The sequence below is a fragment of the Sus scrofa genome, chromosome 6 (assembly GCF_000003025.6).
Source record: "Sus scrofa isolate TJ Tabasco breed Duroc chromosome 6, Sscrofa11.1, whole genome shotgun sequence".
Classification (NCBI taxonomy): Eukaryota; Metazoa; Chordata; class Mammalia; order Artiodactyla; family Suidae; genus Sus; species Sus scrofa.
Window position 1 is genome coordinate 98,746,493 of NC_010448.4, and position 16,568 is coordinate 98,763,060.

General features: G+C 36.6%; 1 protein-coding gene across 3 annotated transcripts in view; it reads right to left on the reverse strand.

Moving 5' to 3' along the window:
• Positions 1–16,568, reverse strand: part of ANKRD12 (ankyrin repeat domain 12) — a 117,521-nt gene that overhangs the window by 49,286 nt on the left and 51,667 nt on the right. For 2 of the 3 annotated variants that reach the window (XM_021096065.1, XM_021096063.1), the window contains 3 exons: positions 14,538–14,684; positions 9,493–9,693; positions 7,677–7,819 (listed from right to left, as the gene is read on the reverse strand). In XM_021096065.1, the coding sequence (XP_020951724.1) occupies positions 7,677–7,819; positions 9,493–9,693; positions 14,538–14,684 (491 nt within the window). The remainder of the gene's footprint in view (positions 1–7,676; positions 7,820–9,492; positions 9,694–14,537; positions 14,685–16,568) is intronic. The other variant, XM_021096064.1, reaches the window with a different exon arrangement.

Genomic DNA, 16,568 nt, shown 5'->3' on the forward strand with positions numbered 1-16,568 from the left:
ATTTCGGGATAATGAATTTTGGTCTTGGGCTTTTAACATCCATCGTGCTGAGTATTCAACTGCCCCTCCAACCTGAAAGACCCATGTTCCCTCAGTTCTGAGAAAATTATTTGAGAATGTCTGATGTTTTCACTGTTCTGTCTTCTAAGAACTCTTATTAAGATAATGGATCTCCTGAATTAATCTTCTTTTTTCTCATTCCCCCTCCTCCATCTTTGTCTTTTTGTCTCCAAGTTTCTGGAAGATTTCTTAAACTTTATCTTTCAATCTCAATACTCCATTTTGCATTTCTGCTACCATATTATTAATTAATTTCCAACAGCAATTTTGGTTTTTGTTTTAAAATTTGTTAATTGTGCCTTACTTAATGCCTTCAGTTGTTATTTCACAGCTATAGCAAACTATTCTTTTGATATGTCAGTCTAGGCTGTAAAGTTTATACTTGTCAGGAAATCAGCCTCCAATCATCTGCCGAGGAGCTGTCCAAGTCCTCTGTGGGCTTCGAAGGGTTAGGAAAGGAATGTGAAGGTCAAAAACATTTTGATCCAATCTTCTTGTTTTTAGTCTTATTCATCAGGCACCAAGCCATTAATTGCTGAGCTTCAGTTTTTCTGGGATTTTGTGTTGAAATGGCTTTGGGTTCAATTTTCTTGGGTTTTGTAAACCAGGAACTGGATTTGGACTGTACGCCAAATCTGGCTTGCTAAGAAGTTTTTATATTCTTCTTTTTTTTTTTTTTTGTCTTTTTGCTATTTCTTGGGCCGCTCCTGTGGCATATGGAGGTTCCCAGGCTAGGGGTCGAATCGGAGCTGTAGCCACCGGCCTACGCCAGAGCCACAGCAACGCGAGATCCCAGCCACGTCTGCAACCTACACCACAGCTCACGGCAACGCCGGATCGTTAACCCACTGAGCAAGCGCAGGGATCGAACTCGCAACCTCATGGTTCCTAGTCGGATTCGTTAACCACTGCGCCACGACGGGAACGCCGAAGTTTTTATATTCTTATAAAATACTTAAAGAAGAATTGATAAAGGAGAAGTATAGAGGAGGAGAGAGGAAGAGAAAGAGGGAGAAGGGAGGAGGTGGTAGAGGAGGCATGCGGCCTGCAAAGCCTAAAACATTTACTATCTGGCCCTTTACAGATAAAGTTTGCCAAACTCTGTTCTATGTTAGTAGCCACTCATTGCTCACATTTCTATCTTCCTAAATATTGGTTTTTCTGATTTCTTCTGCTGTTTGTCCTTGTGGGTCTATGTCCTTTAAAATCTCTCCTTACTATCATTTTAAGGGTTTGAGAACGTAACTGAAGTAAAAAGCAAAAAAACCTTGTAATTATTATAAACAATGCTACAATGAACATCTTTCTAAGTTGAAATTTTTTCCATTTTTAGGCTTATTTCCTTAGGCTGGAGTCCTAGAACGAGAAAACAGAATAAAGGATCTTTATACTGCTAAAAAGTTACTATACCCATCAGGAAATAATAATTTAAAAAATTACATGACAAAAATGAGACAGGCGACTCATGCAAGGATGCTACAAAAACCCTAACATAAGTAATGAGTACTTTACAGATCATCCTCACATGCAAAAAAAAACCCTTATTCTAAAAAGAATTTAAAGTAACTTAAAGTTACTTAAAACACAGCAGATTAGAGGTAGATAAAAATGATGAGACAAGAAGAAAGTAAAGATAGGTAGTATCTCAAGTAGGAAAAGGGCTATTATAAAAGCATATATTATGAAAGGTAGGCCACAGACTAGGTTCTGTTAATCTTGACTCCAAATAACTTAGAACAGACTACAGAACTGCTATCTTCCTATTTCTCCTACTTTAGAAATGTTTTATGGATTGCTAAAGTTGTCATGAGTAGTACTGAGTGAAAGAAATCCATTTGTTTAGTGAAGATGCATAATACATGGTACATATACATATGAGTGAGTTTTTGGTGGCTCTCATTTCCTTCTTCCTCCTTGAAGACAAGTAAAAGAACAAGGAGAAAATAGCCCTCAACAGCTCTGAATTGTAACTCCTACTATCCAAGGCATGTTGGTAGGAGGAAAAGCAAAGGTCTCTTGAAAATAGCATGCCAGTCTTCCTCTGGAAAGAGACTGGAAATAGTGTTTGAGTCCTTGTAAGTACATGAGCTCAAAGGTCAGCTTCTGGAAATATTTTGCAGCTATGCATATTTAGAAACTTGTATTCATAGAACATGTCTTACTCATAAGGCATAATTCTTTAACATTACATTTAGAAATCAGAAAATCTTTTAATACAATGTTTAAAGGAAAACTACTGATCTGTGATAAACTATCAATAAAGCTTTAAAAAGCATTAAGTACAGTATTTAAAATATCATACCCAGAACATAAACAATTTATAACAAATTCAGTGGAAAAGGAAACATACCCTACATATTGTTAGGTCTTATGGGTTAAGTCTTTGGCATTCCGCCTATCTCAGTCAGTTACATATTCATCCACCCATCCATGTACCTACACATGTATTTGTGCAGAATTTATTATGTACTCATTGATTTCAAGGGTCACAAACACAAAAGAGTACAAAAAGCCTGTATGCATGGTACTCAAAATTCAATGCAGAAAACAAAGAAGTACATGAGTAAACAATTGCATAGTATGTGCTATCTTTAGGTAAGTATGAATTGTCAAGGCAGCAGAAAAGACTAGAATGATGGTAAGCAAGGACCAGTCGAAGAAAAATAACATTACAGGTTACATTTTTCTTCAAAATTAGAAGTTCTTTGAGAATTATGAAAAATACCTTATAAAAATTAGAAAAATGGCATTTTTAGTTTTCAAAATATTTGAGTTATATTTGAAAAATAATAATACAAAAGTAACCTCTTAACCTTTTTCGACTTTTCTATCACATTTTAAATTTCAAGGTATGTTTATGCACATGGTGTCTTTTTTTCCTTCAAAATATCCCTGCTAGATAGGTATTATGTATTATGAGATTTAAAGATGAGGAAACAGAGGTTGAGAGGAAAACAGTAACTTGCCTGGCACACATATGGCAAAATGACCAGGCTAGAACTGAGTATCTATATTCATTTCAAATTCCATTTTTTCCTCAACTAAAGTAAAATGGCTTGTAAAAGATAGGCAATGTGACACTGTAATTTTATTGTGTTAAAAAAGAGGGCAGAGAATGTTTGCTAGTGAGAGAACAAAAACGGATTTTACAGAATGTATGAGATGATATCAAAATCTCATCTGGAACATTACAAAGTATGTCCCATGTTATTCACTAGAGAGTAGAGACAGTGTACTGAATGATAACTCTTCCAGATTAATGAATTATCATCTCACTTTGTTTTAAAAAGATACTGATATTTATCCTTTTTAGTTCTTTAATATGGACTCATACCAGTTTAATAAACTTGGGGGTATCTTAGACCTGTGGGCCCTCTTGTGTCCTTGTTTCTCCATGGGCTGGGAGAGGCTGAGTGTATTACAATGTAATGGGCAATAAAGTTTCAACAAGAGACACCAGTAGGTTGTCCACTTACTATGGTGATTAAAATAATATATATAAAGCATTTACAACATTTCTTTTTTTTGGCTGTGCCTACAGCACATTTAAGTTCCCAGGTCAAAGTCAGAACCTACACCACAGCAGTGACCTGAGCCACTGCAGTGACAACACTGGACCCTTAACCCACTGTGCCACTCCTTCTTTTTTAAAGGAAAAACACTTCTTATCCCATAGTGAAAACTCACAAACATTACTATGAAAAGTTAATGTAATGCAGTTCACAAACACAAAATAAATTATCATAAAGAACAAGTTACTCATAATATTCAGCTTTATACCCCAGTCATCATATTATCATGTGAATACAAGTGTTTTTCTTATTGTAGAAACTAATTTCCATTATCATCGCCTAAGGCCACCTACTGTCATATTACATTATTTGACTTAAGGGAATACTCACTAAAGTCTATTGACACAAAGATAAGACAAATGCAACTACTTGAAAATACAGAAGTGCGGTAAATAATAATTTATGTGATGCTCTATCACTGGGTCTTTCTTAATATGAAAAAATTTCAGTAAAATTCCAAATATTGTTTGAATCAACAAGCAATTATATCTTTATTGCAAATAAAAGAAGAGCTATGTTCACTTCCATGCAGACTGTTCAAATATTTCTCAAAGAAAACATTATTCACAGCAAAGTTTTAAGGAGAGGAAACTGCTGACTTCATGGAACTCAGAGTATAATGAGGTATTAAATATGATGGTAAGCTGAGCATTTAAAGAGAAATGCTGCAGACATTGCCAGACTTGCTTAAGAATATCCAAATCCTCTCTTTCCCTTCTCCAATCTCCACCACTGGGAAGTCTCTACATACAGGAAGACAATGTATGAAGAAACTGTTTTAAAGGTAATCTCCTGACCTTACACCAAATGTGGGGCACCTGGGCTTGAGGTCACCACGGAAATAAAGTTTTATTTGAGTGTCTGGATTTTGGGGCTCACCTAGAGAAACCTGAGGTTGAAAAGTTAATTGGATTTGGTACTGATATCAAAGCATGGAGGGAGGATGGTCCTGAAAACAGATTTGCATGTTCATTAATGATGTTTCCAAGCGTTAAGCCTATACAGTAGACCAGAGCCAAGAGGCACCTGCAAATAGATCCACAAGGCCAGGAAATAGGACAGTGTAGAAGCTTCCAGACAAAGTATACAACAGACACTGTGCACTGCTCAGATTCCCGTCTTCTGGACCAAGATAACTTACTTCTCCAAGTGCTAGGAGTACAGTGTGCATTGAAGTATGGCCAAGTTTCTCAACAGGGACCGCTGTTGCCAAACAGCAGCATCAGTTAAAGATTATACCACCCTGCTGTCAGCAGCTTGGTCCACATGGGGACCCTCTTACCCCAAACCAGACTATCTAGGAAAGGCATCCTAGGAGCAAAAACCCCTGTAAGCCTGGCTGAGGTCTTTGTAGACGGTGCGCCACATTTCAGCTTCTCCCTTTGTCCTGTCCTGTTGCAGGCACATCCTTACAGGTTTGATCCTGAGATCATGTTCCTCCGCCTCCAATCTCTGCAATCATGTGCAGATTTCTGCTTTGGAATTCCAAGGTACCAAACCTACAGAAGATGCTGCTGAGACTGGTCCTGGGCCCAAAATCTAAAAACTCTAAAATGGGATTTTTGAGCTGGACTACACGAAGGCTGGCCACGAGATGGAGTACTGATAACCCTGGCATACGGTGGCTGTGCAACTGTTGAAACTTCACAGGCCTTTGACAGGAACTAGGGAAACAAGAATTATAATGATTATGAGATTCTTATCAAGCCTCACAGCCAGATGAATGCACCTTCTCCATCCATGAAGGACTGAAGTTTATTCTCAAAATAAGAGTAAGTTTCTTGGTTTAGGTGTCAACACAGTGGAGAACATTACAGTACTTAAAAATCAGGAGGACTAACAGTTTCCACAGGAGAATCAGTTCCTGGTCCCCCTAATCACTGTCATGTTAAGAACTCTTCTAGGATTCCAGGATGCTGGAAAATGTTTCTATGTCACCAGCAAGAATGGAGAGTATTTCTTTTTGGGAAAACTATCTGTACAAAGGAAGGGCTTACAAATACTGATGTTAAGGACACTTGCGACAAAAGAGCCATCTTGTCTTCCAGACACACTACAGAGAAATCACCAGTCAATAAGCTCTATACATCACACATCTTGTCAATCAGGATTTTTAGAGCTTCATTCAAATAAATGAACACAAGTTGGCAAAAGAACTTTAACTTGAAAAATACACAAAACAGAGCTATTAGAAGGATCTTGGGGAAATCCATGATCATGTGGGAAGCACAACAAATCATTTAAATTAATATCCTCAGACAGTTCAAATGGGCACTCAGAAGCTGGAAATCTCACAGAAAGCCTGAGAATCTCATGTGAGATTAATGGCAAAGGGAAATCCCTGTACAGCATCTATGCTACAGATCTAGAGAGCAGCTAGTCCCAATAGTGCAGGATATAAGTTATCTCATACACAAGGTATTCTCAAAAATAATAACCTGATCAATGTATTTAACATTACTCAGAGACATTTTAAAGTCAGGTCAGAGAAAGTAAGAAAGTACAGAAATAGATACATAGAAAACTAGGTAAGAAAAATTAGAAATAGGCAGTGTATTACCCATGGTAATAAATAAAAATCCAAAAGGAAAATACAATTACAGTATACTCTATGAGTCTCCAAGCAGCAATGTTTATTAAAATCCTTTGTAGGAGGTCAATAACTAGTGACTAGAAACTGAAAAAGCACTGGTACAATCCACTATGGAGTACCTCAGAAAACTAAATATAGAACTACCATATGATCCAGCAATCCCACTCCTGGGCATATATCTGGACAAAACTTTCCTTGAAAAAGACACAGGCACCCATATGTTCACTGTGGCACTATACACAACAGCCAAGACATGAAAACAACCTAAATGTCCAGTGACAGATCAATGGATTAAGACGTGGTACATATACACAATGGAATACTACTTAGCCATAAAAAAGAACAAAATAATGCCATTTGCAGCAACATGGATGGAATTAGAGACCCTCATACAAATGAAGTAAGTCAGAAAAAAAAAAAGGCAAATACCATATGATATCACTTATATGTGGAATCTAATATATGGCACAAATGAATCTATCTACAGAAAAGAAACTCAGACTTGCTGCTGAACGGGAGGGAGTGGGATGGACTGGGTTGGAGTGGATAAGCAATGAGGTTCTGCTGTATAGCACAAAGAGCTACATCTAATCACTTGTGATAGAACATGATGGAGGAATAGGTGAGAAAAACAATGTCTGTGTTGTCCTTATTTTCAACTTTCTAAAACTATGTACAAGTATTCTTTGATAAAAGTAAAAATTAAGTAAAAGAGAAGAACTATTTATTATTTGATAAACAAAATCATGATTTAGAGCCATTGCTAACAACACCCCAGGTTGATCTGCTCTGGCTATGAGGACATTACAGCAAAGGAAGTAAGCATTAAACACACTTACAACACGAGCTTCATTACAACAAAGACCAGGCTTTGATATTAACATGTCAGAGACTGAAAATGCAGATGGAATTTAAAACCCAGCATGCTTCATAATATTACATCAAAACAAATTAAAGTGCCATTAAACTCATAAGCATATATAATCATGTTTGATTAAATTATGTTTTATTATTATACACATAAGTCATCAGAATATATTAAATAAATAACATCAGCTAAAACTGAGGAACAAATGTTATGTACAGAGGGATCATTAAATATAAACAAGTCTTTAAAAAAAAGGCAGAATAACAATGTAAAATTTTTATTAAGTAAAATCTGCTTTAACCACTACATCTAATTATCTGACAGTACAATGGCCCTTCAAAAGAAAAATTTTGCCAAGTTGTTTTAACTAATTATCGAATTAAATATATTTTATGAAAAGATAATGCTAAATATATGATAGCAATTAGCAGGCAGAAAAAAGTTTAAATAAAATAAAGATGAGTTGATCAGGCAATGAGTGAAATAATGACATGAGACTGCATGACTAAGAAGTGAATTAAATTACGCTGGGTTAAATTTATATTTTGAAAATGTATACTATTGATCTTTCTGTTGTACTTACATCTCTGTGCCCACTACTAGCAGAATCATGGAGTGGAGTGTCATCATCTAATCCTTGTGTGTTAACATCTGCTCCAGCCGCTATAAGTATCTTAGCAACATCGTAATATCCAACGTTGCAAGCCTCATGCAGTGGTGTCCAACCTAAAGTTAGAATATTAATTGAACATATGGTTTACTTCTTCTAACTCAAAACATATGCTTTTTATAAACTTAACTATATGTGACACACTGATTCTAAATGCAGACAATACACAATGGGAACTCGACTGGACTTAATAATTATTATTATTATTATTATTTTTTTTTTGTCTTTTTTTGCCATTTCTTGGGCCGCTCCCACGGCATATGGAGGTTCCCAGGCTAGGGGTCTAATCGGAGCTGTAGCTGCCAGCCTATGCCAGAGCCACAGCAACATAGGATCCGAGCCGAGTCTGCAACCTACACCACAGCTCATGGCAACGCCGGATCATTAACCCACTGAGCAAGGCCAGGGATCGAACCCGCAACCTCATGGTTCCTAGTCGGATTCGTTAACCACTGCGCCACGACGGGAACTCCTTAATAATTATTTTAACTGAAGTAAATTTATCATTTATACTTAACTTCTGTAGGTTGTTTAACATAATTCTTTTTTTTTTTTTGTCTTTTTGCCTTTTCTTGAGCCGCTCCTGCGGCATATGGATATTCCCAGGCTAGGGGTCAGATCGGAGCTGTAGCCTCCGGCCTATGCCAGAGCCACACCAACGTGGGATCCGAGCCGCGTCTGCAACCTACACCACAGCTCACGGCAATGCCAGATCCTTAACCCACTGAGCAAGGCCAGGGACCGAACCTGCAACCTCATGGTTCCTAGTCAGATTCGTTAACCACTGCGCCATGATGGGAACTCCAATGTACTTCTACTTTCTATAGTGAAAATAATCCCCCATGTCATTACATTTTTCTTCAACATAGGATTGTGCTGATTGGATATACCATAATTTATTTAAACAAGCTCCTATTGGAGTTCCCGTAGTGGCTCAGTGGTTAATGAATCCGACTAGGAACCATGAGGTTGCAGGTTCGATCCCTAGCCTTGCTCAGTGGGTTAAGGATCCGGTGTTGCTGTGGCTGTGGTGTAGGCCGGTGGCTACAGCTCCGATTAGACCCCTAGCCTGGGAACCACGATAAGCTGTGTGTGCGGCCCTAGAAATGGCAAAAAAAAAAAAAAAAAAAAAGACAAAAAAATAAACAACCTCCCATTAATGGGCATTTAGATTATTTCTAATTTTTAAATATTAGAAACAATGCTATAACAAATATCCTTACATCTAAATCTTCATGCATATTCATGATTAAATATTTACGATGATATGTACTTAAAAGTGAAATTGTTAGATCAAAGGAAAATACATTTTGGGGGCTTTCTGATAGATAACATCAAGTTTTCCTTTAGAATGGATAATGCTATACATTTAAAATCTCATCTTCAAGAGTAGATCCTGGGCATTCCCGTAGTGGAGCAGTGGAAATGAATCCATCTAAGAACCATGAGGTTGCAGGTTTGATCCCTGGCCTCGCTCAGTGGGTTAAGGATCTGGTGTTGTCATGAGCTGTGGTGTCGGTCACAGACGCAGCTCAGATCTGGCGTTGCTGTGGCTGTGGCGTGGGCTGGCAGCTATAGCTCTGATTAGACCCCTAGCCTGGGAACCTCCATATGCCTCGGGTGCGGCCCTAAAAAAAAAAAAAAAAAAAAAAAGAGTAGATCCTATATATCCTATATACTGCCCTTTTCCTACTTAACCTGATTATTAGTTTTTAATTACTAGTCTTACCTGCGAAATCTTTCACATTCACATTTGCCCCTAAACTTATCAGTTCTTTGACTTGTTTCACATCTCCTCGAATAGCTGCCATGTGTAAAGGGGTTTCTCCACGTTCATTTCTTTTATTAACTTTATCTTTTTGTCGAGATGAGGAACTGGGGGTTTTCTTTTGGGCTGGTGTTGTCTGCGATGGATGATTTGGTGTGGAATCTATAAGAAAGAAGAAAGTTAACAGAAGTTCTAGGCTAAATATTTTGTATATTCCTTTAAAGGTTTTTATAGGTAATGTTATGATTTCCAGGGGAGTATCTTCTCAAACAATCTGAAACTTGACTTGCATGATACATTTTTGGCCTAGTTACATGGAGTAGACATTCCTTTAAGGTTATCAAATATTGCATGAGCCAATTAAGAAAAAAATGTTTTATTCTGTCAATTCATTAAATTGGTTTAAAATAATAATAAAGTATCAGTATACCCTAAAAGCGTTTGCTCAATGAAAAATTTGATAAACTGCAAAAATATTATTTTCACAGCATATTACAATATTATTTCAAGATTACACGAAATGACATTGAAAGCTAAAGTTTACACTTCTGACTCAAAATACTGGAGTTCTATTCTGTTGTTAGGGGCAAATTAAGGTCACAGATGATCTTAATATGAAATGAAGCTTAAGATCTGTAAGAAATAAGAACAGTCTGGAAAAAAAGGCCTTTAAAAAGTGGGTTGGTAAGAAAGGAAAAAAATCTGCTTTGCTTTGATTCTTATCTTCTGATTTTTGTTCTAGTTTCTATATCAAAAACAAGAAAGTTAAAATGGAGATGCCCAGGGAGTTCCCATCGTGGCTCAGTGGTTAACACATCCAACTAGGAACTATGAGGATTCGGGTTCGATCCCTGGCCTTGCTCAGTGGGTTAAGGATCTGGCGATGCTGTGAGCTATGGTGTGGGTTGAAGATATGGCTTGGATACCGTGTTGTTGTGGCTGTGGTAGAGGCTGGCGGCTACAGCTCCGATTAGACCCCTAGCCTGGGAACATCCATGTGTCTCAGGTGCAGCCCTAAAAAGACCAAAAAAAAAAAAAAAGAGATGCCCAGAGTCCTCTCCTTCTCATTTCAGCACTGGGAAGCAACCAAAGAAATGGTTTCTCAATCAATTAAGGATGTGAGACACATGTACACATGTACACTGGTACAATTTTAACTCTGAAAATTTACAACTATTTAAAAGAAACAATGGCTCTGGAGTTCCCGTTGTAGCACAGTGGAAACAATCTTGACTAGCAACCACGAGGTTTTAGGTTCTATCCCTGGCCTTGCTCAGTGGGTTAAGGATCTGGCATTGCTGTGAGCTGTGGTGTAGGTTGCAGACGCTGCTCAGATCCTGTGTTGCTGTGGCTGTGGTGTAGGCTACGAGCTGTTGCTCCGTTTCGACCCCTAGCCTGAGAACCTCCATATGCCATGGGTGTGGCCCTAAAAAGCAATTAAAAAAAAAAAAAAGAAAGAAACAAAGAAAGAAACAATGGCTCTAAGAGAAAAAAGTCTATGGAAAGTAATTTTCTAGTATTATGTAATAATTTCCTTGCAAACCAATAGAATTAAAGTATTATCACCCTTTTCTCAATAAGAAAAAGTTTAAAATTGACCTTTTAGATTTTAAAGTACATTGTGTAACAGTTTCCTATCAGTGGATTTCTACAATGTACACTCCAGAAGAGCAAGGACTTTGTCTACCTAATCATCATTGTATCTTGACTGCTTAGAAGACTTCTTGATACTTAAGTAGTACTCAGGCAACAGTACTACTGAATAAATACATGATTTTTGCTGAATAAATACATCATTTTTATTATAATCTTTATAGTCAAATTCTTTAGAAAATGAGCAGCTGAACTTTTTAAAAACAAAAAGGCATTTTTAAATTCAAACAACTTGCAAGGAATTAATTCATATAAAATTTTGTTAGCCATACCAAAATAATATTCACACAGACAAAGTAACAGTAGTACTATCCATAATGGCAAACAGGATAAATGTAACAAAAATGTAGAAAATGAACTCTGTAACAGATAAAACAATGAACTCTAATCTCCAGGTATTATAAGCTGGCAAACATCTTGATATTTAAAAGATTTTCCACTTTAGTTCTACATAGATTAATAAAGAGACTAAAATGTATCTTCAAATGAAAAGAACCAATTAAAAGACAGTATTATAATATAATCTTGTATTTTAAAACAAACTACAACAAAAGGTATATATTTGCATGTTTATGTCGCAAAAATTTCTAGAAAAAATTGTTAATAGTGACTGCCTCTCAAAGGTGGAGGTCCTTGGAAATAAGCGAGGACTTTAGCTTTTTGCCTGATTGTATTAATTCTTAAATCTACTCTAAGGATAGAGGTTCAGAGTATTTTAAAGTTTTAAAAAATAACAGTCTCCCCATCTAACTATTAAGTCTCACTCAAAGTCAATACTTTAGAGAAACATTTTATATTCAACACTGTAAATATCTTTAATTTGGTCACATTCTTTCCCAGGTTCTAGGTGCAAAGGCAGGAGAATAACCAAAACATGCTCTACTTAAAAAAGCAGAAAGTGAAAAAGGAAACCAGAGATTTGAAGTGTAAGGAGGATCTGACATGACGGAAATGATATGTTGTGGAGACAGGAGGCCACCTGGCAGTCTGCAAGAGGATGAAAGTGACCATGCTGATAGCCAGCAAGGCAATGGGGACCTTCATTTCCTCCCTCCAGGAAGTGAATTTTGCCAAAACCCCAAGGGAGCTTGGAAACACATCTTTCCCCAGTTAGGACTCCAGATGAGTACTCAGCTGGCTGATACCTTGGTTTCTGCTTTTTGAGACCCTGAGTAGAGGACCCAATTAAAATCTGCTGCAATTCTGACCCAGGGAATCTGTGAGATACTAAAATATTTCCATATTTAAGCCAGAAAATTTGCAATAACTTGTGACATAACAATAGAAAACTAAAACAGTTGCTAAGTAATCCACCTCAGCTCTTTAATTTTTTTTAATGGAATCGGGCTATTTAACTAAATTTAACAAATCCAGAATTGTTGACATCTTTAGTGATTTCTCACCCTGGCAGGAGTGTTCTCCGAGCCGAAAATGAAAGAAAGGTGAATTATTAAGTTATCTGTTGGTTGTTTCCTATTTAAAATGTTTAACAATTTGAAAAAAACAGAAGTCCATGCATTACCTTACTCTAAATCATGAAAAATGATACTTTAAGTTATGAAGAAGAGACTGTAACTACAATTCTATTATTTGTTTAGTAACTTTCAGGGTTTTTTTAAAAATGTCTAAATTGAGCTCTCTGTGATCACATTCTCTTTATGCAAATTTGTTCTAAAAAGAATCAATTCAATAGACCTAAAATTTAATAAGTAGCTATGAGAAATTTGGTTCTATCTTGTAAATACACATTTACAGAAAATAATAAATAAGCAGAAAGCTCTATCATGTTTTTGTAAAAAGATTAGATACCCTTAATCTTTGATGGAAGCTATAATACAGAGAAATTCTTAAAAAAATTACCAAGTTGTCTCATTTTTTTTAAAAAAGAGCGAATACTGGAGTTCCCGTCATGGCACAATGGTTAACGAATCCGACTAGGAACTGTGAGGTTGCGGGTTCGGTCCCTGGCCTTGCTTAGTGGGTTAAGGACCCGGCATTGCCGTGAGCTGTGGTGTAGGTTGCAGATGAGGCTCGGATCCCGCATTGCTGTGGCTCTGGTGTAGGCCAGTGGCTACAGCTCCGATTAGACCCCTAGCCTGGGAACCTCCATATGCCGCGGGAGTGGCCCTAGAAAAGGCAAAAAGACAAAAAAAAAAAGCCAATACCAAAAAAATTCACTAGAAAAACTGTATCCTTTTTAACACATTTCTACAGGGTCTGTTACGTTACCCAAAGTCTTATATAAAGAATCTTGAATTCAGAGCCAAAAGAAACAGATTTTTTTTTTTTCCTCTAAACAAAGGTAATTTACTTTCTTCTTGTTTTGGTCAATGAGAACTATACAACTTAAAATTTTTCTTTTGTATTGTTAGCTACCAGAATGCATGGCTTAATTCAATGTTCAATAGTGATAACTATCTCAGCCTAGCCATCTGGATTTTATCTACCTTTTAAACCCCTTTTATTAAATTAGAAGGTTGATTTGTCCATTCCCTCTTTATTTTGGTCCTGCTGGTGAGCCACCTTCAATTATTTTTGGAAGGTAAAGTACTTGAATAAACACACACACAAGTAGCACAACATCTTAATTGGAAGTGACATGAAACATGAAATAAATTTACACCTTATACTGAGGATAATTTTTTAAAAATAAATTTTAGCAGATCTAAAACAATAAAACATGGATTCATTCTTGCTTCTAAAAGTATATGATAACATTACCAGCTTACAGTAAGGTGCTAATAAAATGAAAAGTAACCTATAAACTGAGAAGCAGCTTTATAGAACCTGGTGTAAAAATTTCAGCAGTAAGGTAAAAGCACACACAGTTCTACAACAGATTTCTCATGTCAACTGACTCATTTCTAAATTACAGTTAACTCCAGAACAACTCAGAGGTTAGGGATATTCACCCTCCTCACCTCTGAAAATCAGTATACAATTTACAGCTGGCTCTCCATACTGGCAGCTCTGTAGCTTTGAATTCAACCAACCATGGATTGTGTAATACTATAGTATTTACTACCAAAAAAAAAATCCATGTGTATGTGGACTCCAGCAGCTCAAACTTGTGCTGTTCAAGGGTCAACTATACTCATTTTAGCTGAGAAATATTTACTGAAAGTCCAACTAAGTGCAAAAATTTCTGCACATGCATAGCTTTTCATTTAGTGGATGACAGAGACAATAAACAACTGTCACACAAATAAATGTAAAATTACAAACTTATGAGAAACTCTGAGTAAACCCAAGAAAGGATAAAAATTTAAAGTAGTTACAAGCAACTGTTAAGACAAAGCTATAGTGTGAGGAAAACAAAGAATACACATGAACTCAATGATGGTAAATGTCACCTGGACTGTTGTCTCTTGCTGTCATCTGCATAAGAAGTGCCATCTGCTTTCGCTCTGAGAGTGGATAACCAAAAAGAATGCTAACTGGAGTGGACTTCTTATTTCCAGCTTCCTTTTTTGTTTTCTTCTTTTCTGGACCTTCTTTCTCTGGAATTATTAATAAATATGTAATAATCTGAAACAAATTTAAGCTCTCAAGAGTAAAGCTTAAGATGATTTTTTAAAAACAGATGGTATACATATATACAAGAAGCGTGGATAATAGACAACTTAGCAGTGGAAAGATGAGAGGACTAGACTTTCATTGTGCAAGTAATTTTTCTTCTTGAATGCTTTGAAAAAAAAATCCTAAGTGTGTAATTTTCAGAAAATTAATAACATTTGGAAACTTGGTCCTAAGAAAATTGGTATTTCAATGATTTGTTCTATTAAAATTTAACTTTTCAATAACATTTCAAACATTCCTTAGTTTTACATCTTTGAAACTCTTCTTTCATTCATAATTTTATTCTTAATTACTGCTAAGCCTATACGGCAATGTACCTTCACATTACCTTCCTAATTCTACTAATAATTTGTGCATTCTTCTAAGGAGGCAAGTGTTTAAGACAAATCACATCACACAGAGTAATTACTGAAAAAAAGCACCAAATCATTTTATTCCAGTCACTGGATGCATGAACATGAAATAGTATTAATCAAAGTTAAAACTGAGCAAATTAAAGATTTTGAATGTGTAGAAGGGGGCCAATAAAGATACTGCAAAGATCCAAAAATGTCTAAGGATTTTTCAGTGATTTGATCCATTCACAGTCGGCTTTCAGATTTAGCTATTTGGGAAATCTCTGCAATGTAGCCAGCATTCCCCATTAAGTGCAAGAAAATTCAGATGGAACTAGATTCCACATATCAAAGAAATACAGGTGTCTGTTCTTCCTTCCTTTAGGAGTTCTCTGGGAATTAATTCAGGTGGCTCTGTGAGAGGACCTGCCTATTAACTAAGCAACTATTTTTGGAGAAACTCTATATCAACATCTGGGATTTACTAATCCAGGTTTGAGGTGTAAATAAGGGCTACAAAAATAAGTAAAAATCTTACATAAATGTAAAACACAGCAAAAATGAATGAAAGGCTTAGTAGTCAACACTGTGGGATTTTTTTCAGCAGATGCGGCCAGCAGGTAGGAAAAGTTAGATCATTCCAAGAGGTAAGTATTTATTGATCCTATAAGTTTCAAGAAACTAATAAAACTTTGATATTATTTAAATGTTACTCTATTTTTCTTTTTCTTTTTTTTTTTTTAGGGCTGCTTCTGTGGCATATGGAAGTTCCCAGGGTAATGGTTGAATGAGAGCTGCAGCTGCTGGCCTACACCACAGCCATAGATAGCAATGCCAGATCCAAGCTGCATCTGTGACCTATGCTGCTGCTTGTGGTAGGATCCTATGCTGGATCCTTAACCTGCTGAGTGAGGCCAGGGATTGAACCTACATCCTCATGGACACTAGCTGGATTCTTAACCTGCTGAGTGACAAAGGGAACTCCCAATGTATTATTTAAGGCATAAAAACTCGCTGTGTTAGGAAAAACTGGCCTCTTAATTTATGGCCAAAAAAAAAATTAGAGGTTTGCTAACCACGAATCACTCAAAATTCAATAGCTCCTCAAATGTCCATTTTATTGATGTTTCCAAATTTTACATAAAAACAAAAAGGATTTCAAGGGTTTTTTTTTGGTTTTTTTTTTTTTGGTTTTTAGGGCCGCACCCATGGCATATGGAGGTTCCCAGGCTAGGGGGTCTAATCAGAGCTACAGCTGCTGGCCTTCACCACAGCCACAGCAACATGAGATCCGAGCCAAGTCTGCAACCTACACCACAGCTCATGGCAACACCGGATCTTTAACCCACTGAGAGAGGCCAGGGATTGAACCCGAAACCTCATGGTTCCTAGTCAGATTCGTTTCCACTGCGCCATGACGGGTACTCCAAAAATTTTCAAGATTTTAAGTCAGCCTTTAATAGTTCAAAT